The following is a 25,665-nucleotide window of genomic DNA, read 5'->3' on the forward strand; positions in this document are numbered from 1 at the left end:
GAATCAAACGAGTCTCTAGTGCTCGGCAAAGTACAAGATGATTTCTTGAATCAGTGGCACTAAATATTAGAGACATATTGAAATTGCCGCAATTATTATGTAAAGGGAGTGGTCAGTATCTATTTGGAGTGGCCCTCAACGAGTAGGGTAGGAACAAAGGTAAAGATAGAGATTAGGCCCTTTTAATCCTCAAAAAAAGAAAAAAAATCTATTAATTGAATTTTTGAAACATGGAGACCAACTTTGATAGGATAATCGTGACATCTTTTTGATCTTATTCTTTCATTTTGATCTTTATTAACCGGCCTTTCTTCCTTGATTTTGTGTTTTATTCCTAAGGAGTTCTTTTGAAATTGGAGAGTATCATTAGGAATTTTCTGTAGGGTTCAGATAATAATTCTAAGAGGGTGCATTTCATTTCTTTATATTATGTATGTCAACTTGTTTGGGGTGGTGGGTTGGGCATTTCCTCTTTGATTATCAAAAGCGAAGCTCTTATGGCTAAACATGCAGCAAGGTATTTATTGATGCAAGATGGTTTTTAGAGCTCTTTTAGGGAGACGAAATTTGGCTTGTGGTATTTGGTATCTTATCGGACTTGTACATAGACTCATAGAGTGCCTCACTGGTTTAAAAAAACATTTGATCTTATACTTCAGTTATTTTATTCTAGCATTAAATGGTGCATAGATGATGGTGAATCTAATAATATTCTCCAAGGTCCTCGACTGTCATTTTTACCACTTTCACAATAGCCGACTTTTATTGATATTTCTTCACTTCAAGATATTGAAGTTGAGAACTTATAATATCTGAGGAAAGGAAATGAAATCAACCACTTATTGCTCAATATTTCTTGAAAGAGTTATGGAACAAAGTTATGCCGATTCCAAATTCTATTGGCGACTGTGGTGATGGGTTGGGTTGGGGTCCTTTTGGCATGACTACCAAGGTTTTTGATTTCTACTATCTATTTCTCTTTAAACACCTATCAGTTGAGAATATTGCTCATGTTTAGAAGCTAGAAATTCATGTGGAAATTGGTGTGGCTTCAACTTCCATGTAGAAGTATATTACATCAATCACATCCTAAGACATTGTGATCTATGCCTAGATATTGAAGAGTCTTTTGTCTAAATATCTCATATGATGCTTTGGTGGTGGCTTAGGTATGGAGATAAGCTCCAATACAAAATTCAGCCTCTTCTTTGCCTGTCTGTGGAGGAGTATCTATGCATTGTTAAGGAGAATTTTTTGGGTGCTCATCAAAAGAAAAAAGTGGAAGCAATATTGGCTTGTTATATTACTTATCATATTTGGTTGGCAAGGAATAAATATATTTTCAAAATGTGAGGCAGAGTGCTCGATTAATTATTATGAAAACCTTTGCCTAGGCCCAAGAGTTTCTTTAGGTTGTCGTTGAAAGATCTTTGCTAACAAAAGCATTCTATGGCTCTCCTTTTACGGTCTCTGCATCTCCTCGAGTAACATATTTTACTTGGGAACTGCCACCTCTCGTTTGGTTCGCGGAAAAAGAAGGGGGAAAGTATGGTCAACGGGAGAGTAATGTGATGCCTCTTGTCTGGTTGGAGTTTTCAAAGAAAAAAGATGGAAAAGTTATATTCCCATAGGAATATGATTTCCACATTTCATGGAAAAGTCTTTCCCATAAGAAACATGAGAAGGTCTTTCCCATGAGGCGAGAATCACTCCATTTTTATTTTTTTCCAAAAAAATCCTAATGCATTAAAGAAGCATTAAAGAGATATTAAAGACCTAATTTTTATTAAGGGTATAATAGGAATTATACATAACTTTTTCAGGAAAGTAGATGGTCAACCAAACATAAGTACTTTGGAAATTTATCACTTTCCCATGATCAACCAAACATGCCAAAAGTACTTTCCTAATCATCCTCTTCCTATGAGTCTGCTTCCCAGGAATCATATTCCTAGGAGGAAAAATGCTTCCTGCGAACCAAACGAGCCCAAGATCAATTTTGATGACAGTGTACTACAAATAAGTGATTCAGATGAGAGGCAGAGGTTATCAAATGCCTTTTTGAGTCGCTTGTTAATGAGAGTAGGCTTCACACTTTTTTACGCAATTGCTGGAGATTATCGATATCAATACTATCTTTTGAGATCTCACGTAGTTATAGGGAGCAAACAGTATTGTCGATTGGATCACATCACAAATTATTCAAACTTGAGTATTCTTGGCTGATCTTCCTTTTCAGTTGTACAATATTTTATTTTAATTCCCATGGATATATTTTTAATTTAAATCATCAAATACCAAAAAAAAAAAAAGCTTCAACAACACCCCGTCCCTTGTTGTGGATCTCCTGAGGAAAAATGGCTGCAAGGGAAATGAGAAAGATCGAAAAAAAATAAGAAAGATATTTCAACTTTCATCCTATAACAACAAGATAATCTCAAAAAAATATATCTAAATTTTTTCCTAACATTGTTTCATTTCAGTGGCGTTCGTTATTCATACAAACATCCAAAGACTTTTCTAAGTTATGCATGTCAGATGATTATGAAATATCCTGCATAGATGTTGGGTTATAATATGCTTTTGTATTAAAAATTAAATTCTTATAGAGATAATTAAACGGTCTAGTGTATGTGATCATGGTTGTCTTGCAATTTACTTTAAGATTTGAATGTTTGAAGGAAAATAAAAGGCGTTTCATTCCTTTCATCCAACATATCAATACTGATACCTTACAACTACATTCATAAGTAGTTTTGAATTTCGGGTTCGCAGCCTAAACAAACTTTCAATAATTTTGAGGTGCACATCCTACCTAAGTTGTTCATAAAAACGGTTAGGATTTTTTTTTTCATTAGGTAGGTTGGATATGTATATGACGATAATGTTGTCAATGTAAAGAGAAGATACTGAGAGCCTGCACAGTATATTGAGTCTTGCGATGTTAATGAATAGCTTCTATGTCAAGACTGGCTTATGGCAATGAAGTAATCCCAAGAAAGAATCCTGCATGAATAAACCATGATCCCACATGCGACAACAGCATAGCTTTTTGATAAGAATGGGACAATGGTATTCAAAGCAAGAACCTTGCTCTCATTTTGATGTAAATAGACCCTACCATCCCCTTGTAGTAAGACAAAGGCTTTATTTAGATTGTCTCCTAGTGCATCAAAGAATGCACAAAACCCATACTTATAATATTAATAAACATCAACAGGAGTTGCTCTTCTTCCCTTATTTTTTTTTATTATCATGAAGCCCATCCATTGAAACCACATCCCCGTCTCTGTCATCCACGTTTTAAACAACCTTGGGTTCATGTCAAGCAACTCTGCCAAGGCATCAAAGATGAGCAACTCCAACTTCGAGCTCTCCACGAAAGTCGTTATTTTTCTTCGGTCGTTCGCCGACATCTCGGTATAGCTACCGAGTTCCGCACCGGGACGCGTCCGTTCGCCGACCGCGGCCCTGTCACGCGGGCATGACCCCCTCTAAGACTCCAACGGTCACGTGCGCCCGAAGGGTGGAGCCACGCGTCCCCCACCCGAGGCGGGAGAGGCCCTGCAAGATTTCCCCCGATTGGCCGAGGCTCTCCTCCAGCCGCCCATTCCTTTCACGCCCGGACTCCCCTTCTATTTCGCCCCCCAACCGCCCCTGCCCGGTCCACGAAACCCCGCACTCGCTCTCGCCACCGCCTCTTCCTCCTCTTCACCTTCGAAACCCCGCTGAACCCTAACCCCGATCGAAGATTTCCTTCTTGGTTCTACCATCGTCGACACGATTTCTTCAAGATTTCGGCTTCAGGCCATGGAGGTTTCTGCGTCCCTTGAGCGGGACTTGGGAAAGCCTAACCCCAAGCTCTCGAGATTGCGGTCTTTATAGAGGCAAATCCGCTTGAGTTCGAGCTTCTCGAGCAGTGGGTATTCTGGCTTGGGATCTATGTTTTCCGCTGTTGTTGATGTGAATTGCGGTGCCCAACGTTGGATTGGGGCCGGCGTTTCTTGTTCCTGGAATGTTGGTGCCGCGGGATTCTTTGGGGTTGGCTCTCTCGCAGGTTTGTGGGCGTTCGCCTATTGTTTGCCCGGGTGAATTCGGAGATGGAGGCATCGGTTGTAGAAGAAGAAGAAGAAGAAAAAAAGGATTGAGTTTTGGGATCTTTTGGAGTGAGTTTCGGAGGAGCAGATGGCGATGCGGCGCGTGCATGCTTCCAGCCGAGAATAAAAATTCGAATTTGGACGTTGAGTTCTTGAAATCTGCCAAGAGAAGTGTGAGAGCCCAGAAGCAAATTGTTGCGAAACAGTTGTCCAGTGAACTGGATTATGCGGAATCCGAGCCGATGCAGATTGCTTCCAGCTTTACAAACTACCAAGATGATCCGTTGGTGGATAAATTGAGGACTCAGCTTGGAGTGATCCATCCCATCCCTTCTCCCCCCATTAACAGGAGCATTGCTGGCTTCTTTGTCTTTTTTTTCTTTGTTGGAGTTATTTTTGACAAGATTTGGACTTTTAGGAAGAGGAATAAATCAATTCAGGATGTTCGGAATGGTACCTGGCCTCAGGTGCCAACCAGCTTCTCTCTGTTTCTGGAAAAAGATCTTCAGAGGAAAGAGTCAGTTGAATGGGTCAACATGGTTTTGGGGAAGCTATGGAAGGTTTACAGGTCTGGACTTGAAAATTGGATCATCGGATTGGTCCAGCCGGTGATAGATGACCTCAGGAAGCCTGATTATGTGCAGAGGGTTGAAATTAAGCAGTTCTCGCTAGGAGATGAACCATTGTCTGTTAGGAATGTCGAACGAAGGACTTCACGCCGTGTCAACGACTTGCAGTAAGTTTTTCTTTGCAGTGTAAAACACAAGTTTTGCTAGTAGTTTTATTATGTGGATAAAACATAACCTGATTATATGATATAAATTGTTTCCATCCATAATCTGTCTGATACTTGCATGTAGAGTCTCAAATGTTAATATTGGAATCCTTGGCCAATGGTTCTACATGCTTGGCGGATCCAAACATGCCTTAATTGAAAATTTAAGCCATGGTTTATTTGAGAAAACAACCCAATAGTGGAGATATAATATATTTTTCATGTCTGATTAGCCCTTCCACCCCTATGTCAGGTATCAGATTGGCCTTCGTTATACAGGTGGTGCTCGCATGTTGTTGTCCCTCTCCTTAAAATTTGGCGTTATCCCCATTGTTGTACCTGTTGGAGTTCGTGATTTTGATATTGATGGGGAGCTTTGGGTTAAGTTACGTTTAATACCTACAGAGCCTTGGGTAGGTGCTGTGTCATGGGCTTTTGTCTCCCTTCCAAAGATTAAATTCGAGCTGTCACCATTTCGTTTATTCAATCTTATGGGTATGTTTTAATTTTCTTATGACTACATCTTATTTTCGTGCATTCATTATTTTAGCATAATTTTTTTTTCATTGAACAGTTTCCACTTTGAAATATTATTGTTCAACATGTCTGTAAGTTAATTCACTGGAAGGTATATTGCATATGTTTACCCATTTTTGAATGCATGGGCATTGAATAGAAACATATATAGACATAATCTTGTACATAATTTGATTAAATGGTCATTATTGTCTGCCTCAATTAATCATATGGCGAGGCATTATTTATTAACGGCAAGCAGTATCCAGAAAGTTGGAACTTCGCATCGAACCCGGATGTTTCATTCTGATCTCAATGGGCCAGTTTGAACTTGTTGACAGGAGATAGTTTCCAGGCTAATAAAAACTACCAAAGGCACAATAAATTAAAAAGAGGGGGAGGGGGGAGAGAAAGAGAGAGGGAGAGGGAAGAAGAACATACAATCGTAAAAGGGAGCAGGGAGTAAAGAAGAGGGATGGAATTAATCTAAATTGGGGTGGTATGGATGACTGTAATCCATAATAATTACATGTTACATATTTTAGCAATGAACTTGAGACTAGCAAAGGCAGCATGTGTTGATTAACTATTAATCCACATTGTTTGCACTGCAAGTTCATGAGATTTTTGGAATCAGATTTGCTGAAAGTTGGTTTTTCCAAGATTTGTAACACCCATGTGAGTGTATAATAGGCTTCGCTTTGAGTGGTCTTGGGCTACTTGAGAAATTGATTGTTATAAATAGTTTTGGGCATGTGCAATTCATGTGCCTTGGGGAGTGGAGCAGAAATAAAAGAAAAAATAAGACTCTGGACACCAAAAGCACAAGTCGCTCTTGGGAAAGGAGAAAGAGATAGATTTGTTCTTGAAAAGTTAAAAATAAACAGAAAGGCAGAGTTGAACTTGGGGGGTCGAGATGCACCCCCAAAGAGTTCCCATTATATATTCAGAAGATGCTGATGTTGAGAAGTAGAAGACTTTCTGGAAGATTGTTTCGCCCTTAAAATGAAGATAACAATGTAGGATGTAGATTGAGATAGAGATTTGATAGGGCTTCTGATTCCATTGAATAAATCTAGAAGTAGTATGACCAGTAAGTTAATTGTTTGGCCTGATGCAGATTTGAAACTGTCACACAAGACAACCACAATTGATCAGCCCCATAATGTTATCATCACCATGCAGATATTTAAGGTTTATTTTGAATGAGAATCCTTGCAAGATTGGAGCCAATCCAACATACTGGGAAGGCAGTAGGCACAGTTGAGCTATTGTGAAGCTGAGTGGCATACTTAGTCTGTGGTTCTACAGTTCTATGTTGGTTGTGTTTGGCCAATGAAGCAATAAGAGAGCTATACCATTCTATTTCAAAAAACTTCTGAAGATCTCCACAAGATTTAGTTGGGCTGGTGGCTCTGTAAATTTAACAGCTCCAACTGATGGAAAAGTTAATATATGCTGTAGGAGTGAATATCAATTATTATAAGGGGAGTTGATTTTGGTGCTTTCATAGCTTTCACAAGTTTGCTAATTATTTCTGTGAATCAGACTTCTTCATGAAGAGGATAGGTAGAGCAACTGAGATAGTTTGCATTGAGTTTTGTTGCCTTCGTATTTGAAACCCTTTTCAGATTTCTCCGTTGTCCCAATTTTTTGAGGTAGTCATATGCTGCTAAGCATTACAATTTCTGGGTTTATCACTACATGCAATTTATTCTGATACATCCTAGTCTAAGGGATTGAAATGTATATATGATCTTCATATTGCACAATTACTTTGATGTGTTACTAATGCTAGCTTAAATGTTCATTGCATGGAATTGGCTGTTCTCCATCAGCAATCCCTGTTCTATCAATGTGAGTAAAATCATTCCTCTTCCCTGTTTCTCTGTCTATGATCTATCTATAACTCATTTGCATATTTGTTGTTCCTTTACTCTAAGTCACATATCTTACTACATGCCAGTGTTTCTATTATCACTATTTTTATTTTTATTCACACTATGTAGAAATCCACACAGCCAGGCCCTTTTCTGGATAAATTCTGAATCTAGAAGTGGCTGAAGCCATTAACATCTTTGATTTCAGAAGTTTTCTTTGTAGGCTATATTCTATTGCTTTTGTTTAAGTAATACCATTTACATCTAATGTGTATCCAAATTGTAAAGAAACTTGACTTCATTATCATCAGCACATCAAGTATACCACTATCCTGTGTGGTATTTCTTGCTCTCATGGTAATATGAACTTGTGTTATGTTGTCAATCAAGGTTGAACAGGGCTCAGGAAATATATCATAACTTTAAAAGCATGCCAACAGATTTTGTTGTCTTGTTGGACATTTTTTCGATGCTTTGTGTTGGTTGTTTTTGCAGGCTAGTGACTAGTGCATCATTTAGGAACAACTTGGGTATTGCCTTACCTAATTGTGTTGGAATTACCTGCAACCTAGAAATTCACTCAACCTTGCTCTAGAGGAATCACCTGGCTCTGCTTTAACTGAGGGTGGAAATAAGCACATCTCTAGAGCCAAAAAATGCCTCATTCATACCATTTCACATATATGGGCATAAAGCATGATAGTCCCAACTTGAATACATCTTTCTGCTGTGGCGTGTGCCATCATATCTGTGTCCTTTTTTTCTGGATTGGCCATATCGACATGTGGGAAACATCTAATATCTATTTTTCATATTCATGGCCATGCTTCTTACATGGTTGTCATCTCTTAATACGCATTAAGAAACAATTTCACTATACGAAGCATTTGGTTTCAAATGGAACTTAAAAGGCAGCATTTTTACCTTCAAACCAACTAATGATTTTCAGCCCATTGCCTGCATGCAAAATTGCTTGATATGTTTTATATCCTAAACACTTCTTTTAGGACACAACATACTCTGCAACTTGCATATAAAATTTAGTTGGGGAGGAGGGTGACTTTTGTACGATAGGTGAATGGTAGAGACCATGGAGTGGCACCTTGTATGAGGGGTGAACTCATCGTCTTTCAGTGGATTTTTTTTTTTTTTTTTTGACAAAAAAAGAATCTTATGTTTTATCAGGCTCTATGCTTTAAATTATTTCCTGTGTTGTGCTTTCTTCGAGTATGCAAATATGACAAGTCTCCTCTTTTTATGCAATTTGCTGCCAAAATAATAATTGTCGATTATTATTGCCATTGTCTGATGGATATATTACTTTGGTTTGTAATGTTTTGCTGTGAACTGAAATCTTTACTTTCATCTTTCTAGGTTCCTGACGAAGCTTCTAACTGAAGATTTGCCTCGACTCTTTGTTCGTCCAAAAAAAACTGTCCTTGACTTTCAGAAAGGGGAAGCACTGGGCCCTGTTTCAGATTTTTTTAAATCAAATGCAGTTCAGGAAGGAAATAAAGATTTTGTTGGAGAGTTATCAGTGACTCTAGTTGATGCTCGGAAACTTGCTTATTTTATATTTGGTATCTCTTCTTACATTTTCTTTAGTTTCTTTGCCATTGATTTGCTACTTCAAATAAAAAGGGGCCTGTCTCTGGTTTTATAACATTCAATTAAAAAAATATAGTATTTTATGGAAATTTTTGATATTTAGCCCCTTTTTTTTCGTTGACCTGCTGATTGTGATTCCAATTCTGAGAACCTCTGCAGAAACCAGCATTTACCTATAGTTCTTTTATCTTGGTAGTTTCAGGAAGCATTCATTCTCAGGTGGTATCATGTTTTCAGATGTAACTTTGTTTTAAAATGGTTTATATTTTTTGTTTTGTAGTCATTTTTATTTAATTATTTAACAAAAGCTGATATACCTATTCATGCATGGACAGGAAAGACAGATCCATATGTTGTTCTAAGTTTGGGTGATCAGGTAATTCGAAGTAAGAAAAATAGCCAGACAACTGTCATTGGGCCACCTGGAGAGCCAATCTGGAATCAGGTAAGACTTCTTTATTGTAAGTATTGTTCAGCCAAAGTCTAAACTCTTTAGGTGATGTATATTTTGGCATATGGGCAGGATTTTCATATGCTTGTTGTGAACCCTAGGAAGCAGAAATTATATGTCCAAGTAAAGGACTCCTTTGGATTTCCAGATTTCACTATCGGCACAGGCGAGGTAAAGTATTGCTATCTTGCATAGTTGATCCATGCAAAAGTGGTTAATTAGTAAAGTTGAGTATGTATCATTCACATTGTTATTCATGCTTAATGCATCTGCAAAACCAACCTCAATAAATGTCATGTAAAACTGTTATTGGATCCTGAATTTAATTAGAAATTCTGTGAGATGTCTTGTCCTGTAATATAAGATTAATATGCTCGAAGTGAAGGTGTTTCCATTAATAGCTGCTTCAGAAGTCTATTATAACATTTTATTTTGAGAATGCTTGCTATATGTTCGAGCAACTAGTCTTGAACTTTGCATTTGAATCTTACCTTAACTACCCTGCTCCGATTATCTGAAATTATCATGTGGAACGCCGAGAACTGATACCATCAAATGGGCTACTCTTAATCCTTAAAAGAATATGGATGGTTTATGTCATGATTGTCTACATAGCATCTTCATTGACTTGAGGAAAGCTTATGTTACAATACTGAGGAAGGTAATTTTGTGGTTTTGAGAAGGAAGAGTGTGCATAAATGGTACTTTGAAATCATTAAGTACATGTATGATGGAAAAGTGATAAGTATATGGAGTAGCTTTGAAATTGAACAGATAAGGTTGGGCTCTGAATCTATGTTTTAGGCTTTCCATTCTTTCTTTAGTTTTACATTTATGTATCTTGCTAGTCATCTGTAATTCTTATTCATTAAGACTTTCATTGTTTACTAGGTTGAGCTAGGATCTCTTCAAGATACAGTACCAACGGATAGAATTGTAGCTTTACAAGGAGGTTGGGGATTGTTTGGGAACCGATCTTCTGGGGAAATACTACTACGCCTCACATACAAGGCATATGTTGAGGATGAAGATGATGATAGTGTAGAACCAGAGTTTGGGTATGTTGATGCATCTGATGATGAGATACTTGACTATGAACAAGCGAACAGCACATCTGGACAAAGTAAAAGTGACCCTGAAGAAAAACAAAGAGAATCATTTATGGACGTCCTAACAGCTCTGCTCGTAAGTGAGGAATTTCAAGGCATAGTGGCATCTGAAACAGGAAATGTGAAAGTTTCTGAGGAGTCCAAGTATCCAGAATCAACGATATCAAGAGCCCGTGGTCGTAATGCTGAGACATCACCTCTTGAACCTGATAGTGTTTCAAGCGGTGCCAGAGGTAATGCCAATTTCTTTCGTATTAATAGGTGGTATATGTTCTAAACAACAAACTTCATAAAGTTTGACTATTGTGATTTGACTTTGTTTCATTTTTTGCAGACTCAACATTGATATGGCTTGCTGTGATAACAAGTATAGGTGTGCTGATTTCTATTAATGTCGGTGGTTCAAGTTTCTTCAATCCATGATACCATTCACCATACCTGTGAGTGGCTGAAGCATCTTACTTTGATTAAATCAAGTAATTCTTAAAAATTCATCTTCTTGAACTTAGATTCTTTAAAATCCTGAGGAAGTTACCTTTGCCTAGCTGTTTGTTTATCATTAGAAAGCCTATATCACCAATTTAAAGGCTATGAAATAGCATAAAGTTTTGTATTATTTTGTGATCAACTATGCATTTTTCCTTACGAAATCAAGTTATGAACTAGTCACAAGAGTACCCAGCCAGTGTACCCGGATCTTTGTATGCTGGAAAACGTTTTGGTTCTGGCCGTTGTGCCGAGGGTGAATGCCATACATATGGTCATGGTTGAAAGTTGTCAATAAACTTATTGCTTTCACTTTTGGTTTATACTTTTAAACTCCCTTTTATTTTCTTCCTGCATACATGGCTTGAAAGTTAACAGGACACTCTTGAGCTATTCTTAGAGATTGATGGAGTAAGATGGCAGTTTATTCATTTTCAGTAATGTTCATGACCTCATTTTTTGTCAGAAGATATGTTTGCTTTGTTCTTAGCCGCTTACTGCTATGGAGATGTATTAACCGGACCCTGATGCCTATCCACACAATTCAATCTTAAAAATGAATAGCCCGACTTTGGATGTTTCTTAAAGAAGTTTCTTTTAATTGTTCTTTTCTTATTCAAATAATTATACTGCATTCAGAATAAGAAGAGGTCGTGTTTGACTTGATGATCTACTATAATCAGCCATTCAACTGTACATATAGTATATTCCAGAGTCTTTGGCTAATGATTCCCATAACATAAATGCACAAAAATGGTCCGAAATTTTTGAAGCTTTTGGGTGGTTCTCCGATGTAGGAAAACTCCTGTACCTGCTTTGCTTGTATAATAAACCTTGTAAAAACTATGTGAGGAAAATAAAGTAGGGTTTTTTCCTTTTTTCCATGTATAACCTTGCAAATATGGCTTATTGTATATTTATCCTTAAAAAGTCACTGTTTGCATGTATACCTCTCAAATCTTCCTGTGTTTGCAAAGATATGCCTCCCATTAAATTTTTGACTGATGGTGTTAATAAATAACTGTTTTAGGTACAAAATAATTTTATTACCCTTTTAGATTAATTTTTTTGCAAACATATAGCTCTTTACCATATGAATTAAATGCTATAATTTTCAAGGTTATTAATTCAAAACGGTAATAGTGTCCTTTTACACTTAAGTTACTTTTTAAACAGCTTGTCAAAAATCCTCCAGGGCAGGTATCATTACAACAACAGGATGATTTGAGGGGTGTATATAGATAGATAGTGATTTTTGGAGGATAAATGTGTAATCAGCCATATTTTTATAGGGCTATATATGCAAAAAGTCTAGTAAAGCATGAGCTATTAGTTGTGGAATTAATCTTGATTTCAGTGTTACTCAGCACCTGATCTGTTAGCTGTTTGAGATTCTACTGATTGAGAAGATTGGAATCTTTTTTTTTTGTGGGGTCCAACTAATGGATGGATTGCTCTAATCTATTTTTAGGAGCTTGCACATATAATGTGCTAAACTGCTGATCTAATTTTGTTGGTTTTCAATTCAGCATTTTGTTTGAATTTGCTGGCTCTAATGTAGACGTTTCATGCCAGGTCATGTTTTATCTGCAAACAGTGACAACATTTCAAGGTAGAGTAATAATCAACTATACAGTTCTTTCTGGTACCTGCAATCTGTATTCATTTCTGGTGTAAATTCAGCTTACCAGCAGAGGAACATGTTCATGCGGCCTTTTTTCCCCACTTATTTCCCCTGATATTTATAGCGGTCGTCCCATACCTTATGTCCATATGCACCTTATGTTGATATGCCTTGACACTTGTATTTCTGAATTTTCTTCGCTCCGTCAAGGCTTAAGTGAAGTGCACTTGCGACTACTTCATGGGTTGTTGTTTTTGTGCATAGGCCTAATTTATGTACTCCAATTTATTCTAAGATGGCATTCCTAAATATAGCCATGCGTATATTTTCCAAGTTTTTTCTCTGTTTGCACGGTACCTCGACCCGGTGATTTACTTAGCAGATGGACCTTTTCTGCGAAGTTGTATCAAATGGTCGAAATCTCATTTCATGGATGTCTTCTGCTTCAGGATGCTGTTTATCGTCAACATCCTGTAAAAACTGAGATCTGTGTGAATTATCCATCTTATCAAAAAAAAAAATCTACCCATCTAGTATTCATTTTTCCTATTTTCATATGGTTTCTTTCACAAATGTAGGTTTTTGTCAAGATGTAGAACATAATGAATAAATGGGCTGGTAAATGGACGGTGCTGATTTCAGATGCCCAAATTGAGGTTGTCAAATATATCAGGGGCAGTAAATGAAGGAGGCAGCAGTCCTAATTTTCGAGATAGGTCTATCCTGGTACATCTGGTGAAGTTCATCTTAAGGGTATATATTAGCATTAGTCCCAACAAATTAGCTTGATGGAGGTCCAGCGATTTACACGCCTCTATTCCTGCGATAAAAGTGAAGTCATGTACCCGGGGTATAGCTTCTTATCATACTTTTCAAATATAAAAGATTCCTATTCCAAGGGCTTAGGGGAGAAAAGAAAGGAAAAAAGGCTGAAGGATTGCTTGCAACTTCTAGGTCATATCAACATGTCCTCAAAGTGCATTTGGACCGCAATCGCAAGGTTCATGTAACGTTTTTTATAATCGATCCTTGTTGACCTACTAGGTCCCGTGCGGGGAGAGCAGCATTCCGCGTCCACTGGTTTCTCGCGCGTCTTGGTTACCATGCAACGAAGGCTCCATGTTATTATGTGCATGCAAACGGGGACGTGGATAAACAATATTGGAGTTTTAGACACTTTGCAATAACACCCTGTGCTCATTAATCAGCCAATAATGGATAATCAGATAGGCATAAATTTACATGTCCTTTCTGTCACCATTCTCTAACAAACCCAAGGATGAGGATGATGGGTAATTTAAACTGGATGCTCCTTCTTGTAGAGCCTAATTATGCGCTGCCCTTCATTCTTGATGGAGGGTTACTACCTGTTTGGCAGGAGCGGCCCAATATATTTGGAGGTCTAAGACTATTTTATCTTTGAGGTTTTTCTTACAGTAGGCCGATCTAAGGCAAACTCACAGGGGCGCCCTTTTTTCTTTTCATTTTGTTTTTTAGGTTTTTTCTGCGATAGGCCGTCTTTGGGCCGGAGCCTTAAGTGATCACCTAAGTCATCTGAGATTTGATTTCAAGGATAAACGACTGCAAGGAATAAAAAAGGATTCGGGATTAGACTTTGATGGTGCGGTAACCAAATCAATGCATGCTTTAAAAGTAACATTAGCATACATTAATACATACCTAGGATCATGGGGGAGGAAAAAAGTATGAGATACTTGTCTCGATATTCGAAAGGTAGTGGGGAGGCTAAATGTTCTATTTTAATTCGTGCGCATAACAATAAATGAATAAAAGGAAATAATCGATGAAAGAGAACGGTGTGAAAGAGAGATGAAACGTAGTCTAGAATGAGATGAAACCAGCATGGCTTCGGAGCACCTCCATAAAAAATAGCCTTTCTTAGCTCCGCTTCTCCAAGCAATGGAGCTTGACCCTCTCTTGGAGCCTCTTGTTATTTAAGAATTGGGTGGAAAACCAATTATTGATCATGCGCCGAGAGTAGACGGTGTAGGGCTATTTATAGAGGCCTCAGGGGTGGATAAGCTCAGGTTATTCACAGCTAGATGGTCTTTTTTATTTGAGAGTTTTCATCTTCGAGTTTTGCAACTTTGATGGGTCTATCTTGGACGGAAGTACGAGAGGCAGTGCGAATTTTGTTATTCGAGACCCGTCTGCCTAGGTCGTGGCTGCATAGGGCAATCAACGCTTTGACATATTGATTCCAGGTGCAGAGTTGAGGGCCGCTTGGGCGAATCTTTGTCACACCTGGTGTATTTTACGGACTATTGTTCTGGAGGGGGAATCAGCCACGATCATCAGTTGGACCAAGAGGGCTCAAAGGGTAATGGTTTGCATCCACCCTTTGCTCCTAGATATCCAGGCAATAGTGAGGGATGGAGGGGCATTTTAGGCCAAGCATGTTTTCCGTGAAACTAATGGAGCTGTGGACTGGGTGGTTGCTTATGTAGCCAATCACTCCGATGGTATTCTGTAGGCTAGAAATGAAAAGTTACTTCTGGCACTCTGAAGTATTTTATTTTATAATTTTATTGAGTGCATCTGTACTCATCAGATAAAATTCATCCGCCTTGGAAAGAAGAAGAAGCTGCAGGAGCAGCAGTAGCAAAGCAGTATCCACAATAATTCCAAAAGTGCCATTTTTCAAAATCGGAGTATGGTGACGAGACTTGGCATCATAAGGTTCAGACGTCAGAAAACTGTTATTACGACTCCAAGCCGGGAAATCTAAAAATAGCTTCCGATGGCAGGGTTCTATCATCATCCGAAGGTTTTACTATAAAATTCTACTATCGAAACTATTCTGGCATTAGAGTTTTACCATCGAAACACCCATGGTCATGGTAAGCTAGGGGTTGATGCATGGTACATGAATAAATGATGGATTGGATAGTAGAAAACTCCCATGATCAGGGTAAGCCAAGGTTGATGCAAGGTACATGAATAAATAATGGATTGGATGGTAAAAAACTCCCATAATCAGGGTAAGCTAGGGTTGATGCATGGTACAGGAATAAATGATGGATTGGATGCTAGAAACATCTAGGCTTAAGCTTTGGGGCATTAAATGGATGTCAACTTCTCTGTTTTGAATAGAGTAGCGGCTCGTGAGCTACCACTAGAATTAAAACCCCGAACATTTCTCAACACAAAAAATAGGTGCTAATCAGCTGAGCTAATAATTGCTTAGAGATGTTACCCCCCTTATTGCAATCATTAATGATAGCATAATTTAGAAAAATAAAATACAACTTAATCATGAATCATACCAATCCTTCTTGACTTAACGAACTGGAACCAGTTTGGTACTTGCATTACTCTTCATGACAATGCCCAATCAAAAATGCCTAGGGCATTCGTCGTCGGTTCGGCCGGTGCAGCTAGAAACGGCACAGGGCAACTAAGATGGTTGGATCAACTGTGGGAATCATGCCACCACTCCATTGCAACGAAATGCAACATAGGCTCATCTTTTTTTTTTTCATGCCATCTAAAGACTGAAGTGCATGATTTTTTTTTTTTTAGAGCGTGGTACTGATGTTTCTAAAGGACCCTATTTAATCAATCAACTGGGGCACGATGCAAGTCATCCTATAAAACACTGGTTGCTGTACGAGACAGCTTAAGCTAACGAGAGGAGCAATGCTGCACGAGGTTTCAGCAAAAGCCATATCAGGCCCCATTCATTCAAATCCGTGGATCCAACTCCATCTTTCCCATATGCTCTTAGCTCAATCCAAGTCATATCCCATCGTATTCAAGGGACCAGCATGACGTCTCCCACCTCTGTCTCTCTCTCCCGTCCATGTAACCCGGTATATTTGCCAAATAGTTACGTTAACTTTTATGTTGTTAATGTGCCAGGTCTCCAATTTAAAATGTTCCAAGGACGAGAACAATGTACATCTCTCTTGCTCAAATCACTTATTTCTTTTCTTTGCCACAGTATCAGTATAATATAATATAATTTTTTTTACATATCAAACGCCGATATGCTCTCTATATTAGATATTGACATTAAATCCATGTGATACGGCAATTTTTTTTTTTTTTTTGGAAAACGGTAATTTATATAGCTTTTACGTGAGTATATTCAGCTAGATCAAAAGAAAGTAGAGAGTAAAAAGGAGGAGAAATATCTCCCAAGAAAGTCCGGATGATTTTTCCGAAATGCTGGACAACAAAGAAGGCGGCCCAATCTGCAGCACTGTTCGTCTCCCGGAATATATGTAGTGCCTGAAAAGAGCTCAGCTTCTGAATCAGTCTACAGGTGTTATGGATAAGAGGATGATCATTACCATATCTGTCTACTCTCCACACCCAATCAATCACTACTGAAAAGTCCCCTCGAGGCATATACACTCAACACCCGGTATCCGCCTCGTAAAGAAGATGCCCTTCTAAGTCGTCCATAGCTTGGTACCAATTACAATATGATCAGACATACGACGATCACCCGCTGCTCTAACAGAGGTGGTCTTTGGGCCCATACAACGCATCTATGATAATAGCAATGTTCTGGGTTCGGACAACCGGATCCGTGAGGCAATTTGCCAACCCTTTCATTTGGACTCACGCGTCTTGTTTCTGGGACCCTGGCGGTACGTGTCCAGGACGGCAGCGCATGCTATGTTTATCTAATTTATAAGTGATAGTCGGGTAGGGTGAGTTTGATGTTGGAGATTATTTATATGTAGATACGATGATGCAAGTTGTAGATTGCGAAATATTTATTTGATTCTTTCGATCAATGGCCGGACTAAATACGTACGGAAAGATCCAAATGCCTCACGCCTCGTTGTCCGCAGAATTCTTCTTTTTTAAAAAGCTATCAGATCATTAGCATAATATCATTTCCCTCTGAGATGCTTCGATCGCCTTATAAAATTCTACTTAACCTTAGCAAGAATCCACTGTCACAAATTTACATGTTAACAGGAGCTTAGCTGCAAAAGAAAATTATTTTTTTGATAATTAACCTACACAAATGTCATTACCATGTATGAACTTTTGATGAATTATCCGTAAAATTTAAAAAAATTCAGTAATCTGTAGAAAACTTATTGTTATTAGTTTTTCTTTTTCCATCTAAGAGATGAAATTATATGGGACTATTATTGTTAAATGACTATTCTATTAATCAAGTTTATGAAAGAGTAATTTGCTATTAACTTTGTTTTTCCCAAGCGTGTAGCTTGCTATTACTGTTTTAGGTTGTCATGCATGGAGATATCAAAATTAACTGAATTTATGGAAGTTCGTAAAATAACATTGATTTGATAGCGTTTTCCCTTTGTTTAAGGTTCAGACTCCGTGCTTCACCTGAAATGGTGACAATATTAAATTGCAATCCAGTCTTAGGAAACAAAATCTTTCTCCCACTACATGACAACAACGGGACGGTGGCACGACTATCGAAGAGCACAATCCAGCCGCATATTAAACCTTCTGGGGTTGGCAAAGTCTAAAACATGGTGCAGCATAAATACTATAACTTATATTCTTCAGAGTATAATAGTCGGACGACCGGCATATAGCAAAAATAACTCTGTACAAATAGCCAAGCCTAAAGCTCCACCAAAAAAAACATCCTTCTTTGTCAAAAACTCTCTTAAAATATTTTGATAAGTAAAATAAAATAATATTATATATTTTTTGGAATGAAGAAAGGGAAGAATTTATATAGAGAGTTTGAAACTTTAAATTTATGAAAATAAAAAGAACATAAATGCACTTAAAAATTCTAAGAAAAATTTTTCCACCAAATAGACATTGATTCCCATTTTTCAAAAGTAGTTCATGAATTATTCTCATTTATTTTCCATGAATCCTTCATCTCTCCAAATACATGAATCTTTCATCTCCTCAAATACATGAACCATTTCATTAAATACACGAACCTTATAAATAATATAAATATTAAACTTTAATATTAAAATGCACCAAAACTATATATAGAATTTCATTCATTGCGAGATTCAGTCATGGATTTGCCCTTTGAATATATGCATCTTATACGGAAAAATGGCCTTTTGTTTGAGGAGTATATATGCATTACGACGAACCCAAAGCCATAGATGGCAATGTCAGACAATGCATTTGTGAACCATTTCAAAGTAGTTTGGCTCTATTCATTGTATTTCTACATAGACTTTTATTACTTGACAAGGGTGAGCAAGCATGAGTGTTTTTAGGTATTGCACTAAGTCTAAATGCATTGTTTTAAATCAATAAATTTTTAATATACCCGATTTGGCCGGCTTCCATTGATAATAGTGTTGTCCGATAGCAGCATGACATAATTCCAACCTTTAAAATTGATACTTTTAAATGTTATGATGCCTTTCCAAAGCCACAAATTGTAATTTTACAATCTAATTTCTCTTAGTAACTTTGCTGTTTAATGTAACTACAGCTGAAAAATAATTTTAGAGTATAATCATGATAAACACGAAGCATTCAAAAACTATTAATAAATAAATAAATACATCAATAAGTACATAATAACGAAGCATCGCTAATCCAATATTAAAAACGTACGGGACGTGTTCCCCCAACCCGAATCCAACCCAAATCGCACGGAACTGAGACATCTCCCACGCGGACGTCCTCCATTGTACGAACTATCGAGATTCACGCCCAATGCCAGCGAATACGACATACGAAATGCTATTTCAAGCCAATATCTGATTCCCAATTCCGGCCGGTAGCCTTGCACCCACTTAGAATGTGGGGTGTGGATGATATCCCGCTGTATCTTTTCCCTAATTTAGATACTACTTTTTGAGTTCGATCCAATTTCGATATGGATAGTCTGTTTAAAACTCTTCTACGGATACACTTAATTTTCTTGTATCCGAATTTAGATATTCATATAACAAAAATTAGTAAAAAAAAATTAAATCAGAAAATTAATTAAATAATTAATCAAATATAAACTAAAAAGAATCTAGATATTAAGTGATTGTAATATAAAATATTCGATTAGAATAAAATCCTTTAGATCACCCACAAACCTCTCGTTGGTCCTTTTTTTTTTTTTTCTCTTCATCGTCTTTAAGCAAATGGAGTTTTAAAGATTCCGTTCATTCTATTTTTTAGTTTCTACCTGATGATTGTAACCGACGACAGTTGTGAGATGCCTTGTAGGTGCCATAGATTGCGTTTACTTTGGTGACGAGCAATCCTGAGGAATATATCACTTACGAAATTATTAGTTTTTTATTATTGATAAATATTTGTTAAAATTATATTTTTTTATTGAATTTTTTCCTGTATGATCATGTCTTTATTTTTAGTTGTTGTCATTAAATTTTATGATTAATATCCAAAAATTATCCTTCCTTATTTGGATAAAAAATATAAATATATTTAATATATAATTATTATCCACATATATTTATAATTAATATATATTAATTTTTATATTTATTGTTTTTTTATATTTATATTTATTGAAAAATATGACTCTCGAGTCTCGACGTTGATATTTTCGCTCTGGATTTATCTTTCTTCTGTGCTCGGACGGACGGCTGAGATACGGAGTATGAAAAAAAATATTTTGGCTCGCCGGGCTGACGCTGCCACCTGGTGGGAGACAGGCTTTGGACAGTTGTCCCGTGCGACCTCGACTATCCGATCAAGACTCGACGGCCGAGATTCTCCAGCTCAGCACATGGTCGTCAGCGTACGGGATTCCACAGTGTACTGTCCTCGTGTAGGGGCATGACCGCCTATTTTCTCATCAATCCCTCGCTACTATTTGAAACCCCGCTCTCATACTCTACTTCAGTAGTCCGAAGTTGTGGAGATCGCCAGGGCGAGGGAAGAGGACGAGAGAGCGAGCGAGAGAGAGGGCTCTCTCTTGCCTTGTGTTTTCCGTTGAGGTAAAGAGTCGGAGCTTTAGTTTGATTCTTTAATGGCGGATTGTGAACTCTGGAGTCGATTATTCTTGGTTTTGTTTTTCGATTTTTTAAGTATATTTGAGGTTTGTTTTTGGTGGATGGAGTAATGAATTCTTCGCTGTTTTCGAGAGCTCAACTGGTCGGTATTTCTGATTTCGTTGGCTTCTTTCTTTCTTGTTTTCTTTAATCGATCACGTGGTTATCTGAGATTTGATCGGATTATTGGGAATCTTTCCGGTCCGTCGCTTTATATCTCGCCTTTTGCCGTGTCTCTTGAGATTAATATATAGTTGGAATTAGCTCTGATCCGCCTTTCTTCTCCGTGAGGCGGAGCCGGAACTCTTTCTGGACTCGTCCGATCGGTTCTGATCTACATCTATAGAGGTAATCGCGATCCGCGCCCATATTCCCCCCCTATTTTTAGATGCTTTTGGTTCTGATTCTTTCCGTGCGGCGATCGAGTTCTGTGTTCGTTTTCTGGACCTCTGCGCTTCTTGTTGATCTTTTGAACTGATCTTATACTTTCCATGGTAATACTTTTCAGACATTCTTTGGCTCTTAAGCTTATCTCTTCTTGCATGTTGGAAATGCAGTAGATCCGGAACTGTTGGTGCTACTTGTTTTGCTTTTGTCTCCATGCTTAAGATATTCTCTGATTTTTTTTTTTTTTAAGCTTATTCCGGAAGTTTTCTCTTGCTCTTTTTGTAGAATAAGAACTATCATGTTGTTTGCTTCTTCTCTTTTATTTAGCATAATGCCCTGCGTTCTCTTTTTTGGTTGCCTTTCTGTTTTTGAAAGTACCGATGGAAGTTTGTATCAGAGTCACGGACACAATAATCTTCATTGTTACAATTTCACCTTCTGAGATTTTGGTCGCTAGTTGTTGGTTTCTTATTTCAGGTACGGATTCCTTTTTTTTTTCATGCGATAATTGGACATATATACCTTAATGTGTATCCATTTAAGGGATCAGGATTTTTTTTTCCTAATTTAATTGGTTGCTGGATCAGAGTCGTTCTTGAACAAATTTTGCATCGAATATGTTCGCCTTCTTGGGGAGCATCCATAGTGCCAATAATGCTCTTTTCTTTGGCCTTTTTGGTTCATCCATATGTACTGTTTTTATGAACTGTTCACCTTTGTTTTCTAGTATCTGTCTCGGTATCGTCTTCTATAAGCCATCTATGTTAAGGAATTATTGACCCTGGTTTCAGGTTTCATGCAGTCATTCCCTGTTTATTTAGCGAGAATTGTATCAAATGGGATGCCCATGCTTTCTTTTGTTGCACCTTTACATAAAATCCTTGTTTGGGCGAACAAAGCCTGGCTAACAAATAATTTACCAATCAAGCTGCATTGTTGTGACTTTTATATTTCTGTGCTGTAATCCGTGTACTACGACAAACAATAATCGATCCATTATTTTTGTGATTGCTATCATATAGTTAGGTCCTTTTAGATTACTCTTGCAACTTAGATTGGTTTAGTGGAGCTGTCATCAGTCCTCAAACAGGGTATCACTTGTAGCTTAGACTTGTTATTCATGATTTTTAGTCCATGCGAGATGCCCTTGATGTGGACTTTTTTTGGTAAATATAACGAGCTTCACTTGGACATGGACGATGCTGTGCGTTCGTTAGAGAGTTTTTGGTCCTGCCTTTGCATTAGATCATGTTGTTTTGGCCTGCATGTTCTCTGTTCCTCAGTGTTGATATGTAGATGGGGGGTGTCCCAGCCATCTCATCCGGTTCATATGAGAAAACGTGATTGGGATAGGGTTGGGACTCCAAAACCCATCCACATGGGAAGAGAAGAAGAAAGAGGAAAGAAAGAAGGGAAGGAAAGCTGAAGAAAAGGTGAAAGGAAAGAAGAAGAAAAGGAAAAGAAATGAAGGGAGAAGGAAAAGAAAGAAATGAAAGAGAAAAGAAGGAAAAGGAAAAAACAAATAAAGAAAGGGATAGGAAAAAAAAGAAAAAGGAAAGGAAAGAAAGGAAGGTAGAAGAAAAAGAAAGAAAGGATAGAAGGAAGGTAGAAGAAAAATAAAGAAATAATGGAATGAAAGAAGAAGGAGAGAGAGACAGATGATATCTATTAGGATGCATGACGAGGGCCATCAACAGAGGGGCATTCTGTTCTATGGAGAAAATGGGACACCCCTACAGGATTTAAAACATTGTTATGCATTGTGCAAGTACATCAATCTTTCAAATGAAAATTGCTATGTTCGTATATTCACATGGTTTTTATATAAAGTTGCGGGTCAGTTGCTTAACCTGCCATTATGAAGCCATCTTCTTTGCTTGTTTGTATTGTCACAACCAAGTAAAATGATTCTAGATGTGGTACGACATGTGGGTAGATGGAATCAAGGATTGCCGAACCGGTACCAGTAGGCATACCGGTCGGCCATCGGACTGGTTCGGTAGCGGTTCGGACCGAACCGAACCGGTACCATTGGTTTGGCCAGGTTCATGCATCCAAAAGTCCAAAAAAACTTAGAAGATTCAGGCCGGTACCATTTTTTAACACCGAACTGAATCGGTCAGAGACCGGACCGGTTCGGTACAGGTTGTACTGGATTTTTTGTCTCTAAAAAATTTAATTGAATTTTTAACTTCGTTTAATCATCCCAAGGTTCATATGGCAACATGCTCTCTTTGAATATATCAAGTCTTCTAGTCTCTACAGTTAGAAATTTGGTCCCAGGTCAGATGATCCATAATATCTGAATTGAGGGAATTGTGTTGATCATATTTATGATTGTAAATTTTGAACTGTGAAACAAATAAATAGTTTGAAATTTTGCCTTGTGATTGTAATTCTTTATTTTTCTTTTCAGCCTTCTGCTTTCAACCATGTCGGACCTACAAACTCCTCTGCGTCCAAAAAAGAAGAAGGATTGGGTGGACTACTTGGTCATGTTCCGATGGGTTGTTGTTATCTTTGTTGCCCTTCCAATCTCTTTCACAATCTACTTCCTTACATATCTAGGAGATGTGAAGTCTGCAATGAAATCAGAAAAGCGCCGTCAGAAGGAACATGAAGAAAATGTTAAAAAAGTTGTTAATCGCCTCAAGCAGAGGAATCCAAAGAAGGATGGTCTTGTCTGCACAGCAAGGAAGCCATACATTGCTGTTGGCTTGCGTAATGTTGATTATAAACGTGCAAGACATTTTGAGGTGGATCTTTCAGCATTCAGAAACATTGTTGAGATTGATAAAGAAAGAATGATTGCAAAAGTGGAGCCTCTTGTTAATATGGGTCAGATTACCAGAGCTACTGTTCCTATGAATCTTGTCCTTGCTGTTGTTGCAGAGCTTGATGATCTCACAGTTGGAGGATTAATCAATGGCTATGGAATTGAGGGAAGCTCTCACATTTATGGCCTTTTCTCTGATACAGTAGTTGCCATGGAAGTTGTGCTTGCAGATGGACGGGTTGTTAGGGCTACTAAGGATAATGAGTACTCAGACCTTTTCTACGGGATTCCCTGGTCTCAAGGAACACTTGGACTATTGGTTTCTGCGGAGATTAAACTCATACCTGTTAAGGAGTATATGAGGCTAACATACACCCCAGTGAGAGGTAACTTGAAGGAACTTGCTCAGGCTTATGCTGATTCTTTTGCACCTAGAGATGGGGACACATCAAAAGTTCCAGATTTTGTTGAGGCAATGATCTACACACCAACTGAAGGTGTCATGATGACTGGGAGATATGCTTCCAAGGAAGAGGCAGAGAAGAAGGGCAATGTCATCAACAGCGTTGGATGGTGGTTTAAGACGTGGTTTTACCAGCATGCTCAGAAAGCGCTAAAGAGAGGTGAGTTTGTGGAATACATTCCCACCAGAGAATATCACCACAGGCATACAAGGTCTTTGTATTGGGAAGGAAAGCTGATTCTGCCATTTGGGGACCAGTGGTGGTTCAGGTGGTTTTTTGGGTGGTTGATGCCTCCAAAGGTTTCTCTCCTTAAGGCTACCCAAGGTGAAGCTGTCAGGAATTATTACCATGATAAGCATGTGATCCAGGATTTGCTGGTTCCTCTTTACAAAGTTGGGGATGCTCTCGAGTATGTGCACCAAGCAATGGAGGTATATCTGTCTTTTGATCTGACTAATAGCTCTTATGCTGCCTAATTTTCTCTTCATGGGAAGTCACTGTTTGCATGTCTTGATTACCAACGTCACCACATATATCTGATGTTCCTTCTGGAAATTATTATTCCTTGCATTTTTTTTGTGCTAGCTTTTTTCAATTGCCATACTGTTTCCCTGTTATATGTGTGCATTACTTTCCAAATAAGTTTTGGACTTGTGAAAGGAAAAAGGTTTAGCATGCTGGCTCGTTCATATCTTGATTGCCATGTCTTATAATTAGAAAGTACAAACACAAAAAAAGGAATTTCAATTGTTTTCTTTTCCACATACTAAAACAGAAGAAACAAGATATTTTCTGCTCAAGCGATGGTAGGGATTCTTATGTTATTTTTCAGGTATATCCAATCTGGCTCTGCCCCCACCGTCTTTTCAAGCTTCCTGTCAAACCTATGGTGTACCCTGAACCAGGCTTTGAGCTGCACCACAGGCAGGGAGACACAAGCTATGCTCAAATGTTCACAGACGTTGGCGTGTATTATGCTCCTGCAGCTGTCCTAAGGGGTGAGGAATTCAATGGTTCCGAAGCCGTCCGCCAGCTTGAGGAGTGGATGATCCAAAATCATGGTTTCCAGCCGCAGTATGCAGTTTCTGAGCTCACTGAGAAGAACTTCTGGAGGATGTTTGACGGGGCTCACTATGAGCACTGCCGCCGGAAGTATGGAGCCATTGGCACCTTTATGAGTGTCTACTACAAGTCCAAGAAAGGGAAAAAGACAGAGAAGGAGGTGCAGGAAGCCGAGGCAGCCATCCTTGAACCAGCCTATGCTGAGGAAACTTGATCAGATCAACTTGTTTGAATTTGGATTCGGTAGGATTTTTCCAATCCCATGAATTGTCTGAAACACTGCTTTGATTACTTATTGAGGTTGTAATCTGTGGCTTTCCCTGATTGTTTGTTAATCCCTGATGTTTTTCTAGTAATTTAGCATGACGGGAATTCAACTCTTTGGATTCCGATGCCACTATTGATCAGTGTTTGATTAGTTACTTATCACTCGTCTCCATCATTGATATGTGAGGCAGCTTCTTGTTTGCAA

At 38.2% G+C, this 25,665-nt stretch overlaps 2 protein-coding genes across 5 annotated transcripts; both read left to right on the forward strand.

The window, feature by feature from the left end:
• The first annotated feature begins 3,578 nt into the window (after positions 1-3,578).
• Positions 3,579-12,879, forward strand: LOC103717102 (tricalbin-3). Of its 2 annotated transcripts, none has more exons than XR_001880072.3 (9): positions 3,579-4,833; positions 5,126-5,367; positions 7,227-7,245; positions 8,643-8,848; positions 9,212-9,321; positions 9,400-9,498; positions 10,219-10,669; positions 10,771-10,912; positions 12,498-12,879. XR_001880072.3 is itself a non-coding variant. In XM_008805362.4 (9 exons), exons 1-8 carry the CDS (start codon positions 4,016-4,018, stop codon positions 10,857-10,859), a joined length of 2,034 nt encoding a protein of 677 aa, XP_008803584.1. In that variant the 5' UTR covers positions 3,581-4,015; the 3' UTR covers positions 10,860-10,876; positions 12,498-12,879. The 2 variants fall into 2 exon arrangements, 1 of the variants encoding a protein (XP_008803584.1); XM_008805362.4 differs by having other exon boundaries at positions 3,581-4,833; positions 10,771-10,876.
• Positions 12,880-20,328: 7,449 nt separating this feature from the next.
• On the forward strand, positions 20,329-25,665 carry LOC103717097 (delta(24)-sterol reductase). Of its 3 annotated transcripts, none has more exons than XM_008805347.4 (3): positions 20,329-20,450; positions 23,308-24,562; positions 24,964-25,665. In XM_008805347.4, the coding sequence occupies exons 2-3, from the start codon at positions 23,324-23,326 to the stop codon at positions 25,405-25,407; spliced, it is 1,683 nt and encodes a 560-aa protein (XP_008803569.1). In that variant the 5' UTR covers positions 20,329-20,450; positions 23,308-23,323; the 3' UTR covers positions 25,408-25,665. The 3 variants fall into 3 exon arrangements, with proteins under 3 accessions (XP_008803569.1, XP_017701171.1, XP_038971030.1); XM_017845682.3 differs by lacking the exon at positions 20,329-20,450 and adding an exon at positions 20,751-20,852; XM_039115102.1 differs by lacking the exon at positions 20,329-20,450 and adding an exon at positions 20,891-20,998.

Source organism: Phoenix dactylifera, chromosome 17, assembly GCF_009389715.1.
Source record: "Phoenix dactylifera cultivar Barhee BC4 chromosome 17, palm_55x_up_171113_PBpolish2nd_filt_p, whole genome shotgun sequence".
Classification (NCBI taxonomy): Eukaryota; Viridiplantae; Streptophyta; class Magnoliopsida; order Arecales; family Arecaceae; genus Phoenix; species Phoenix dactylifera.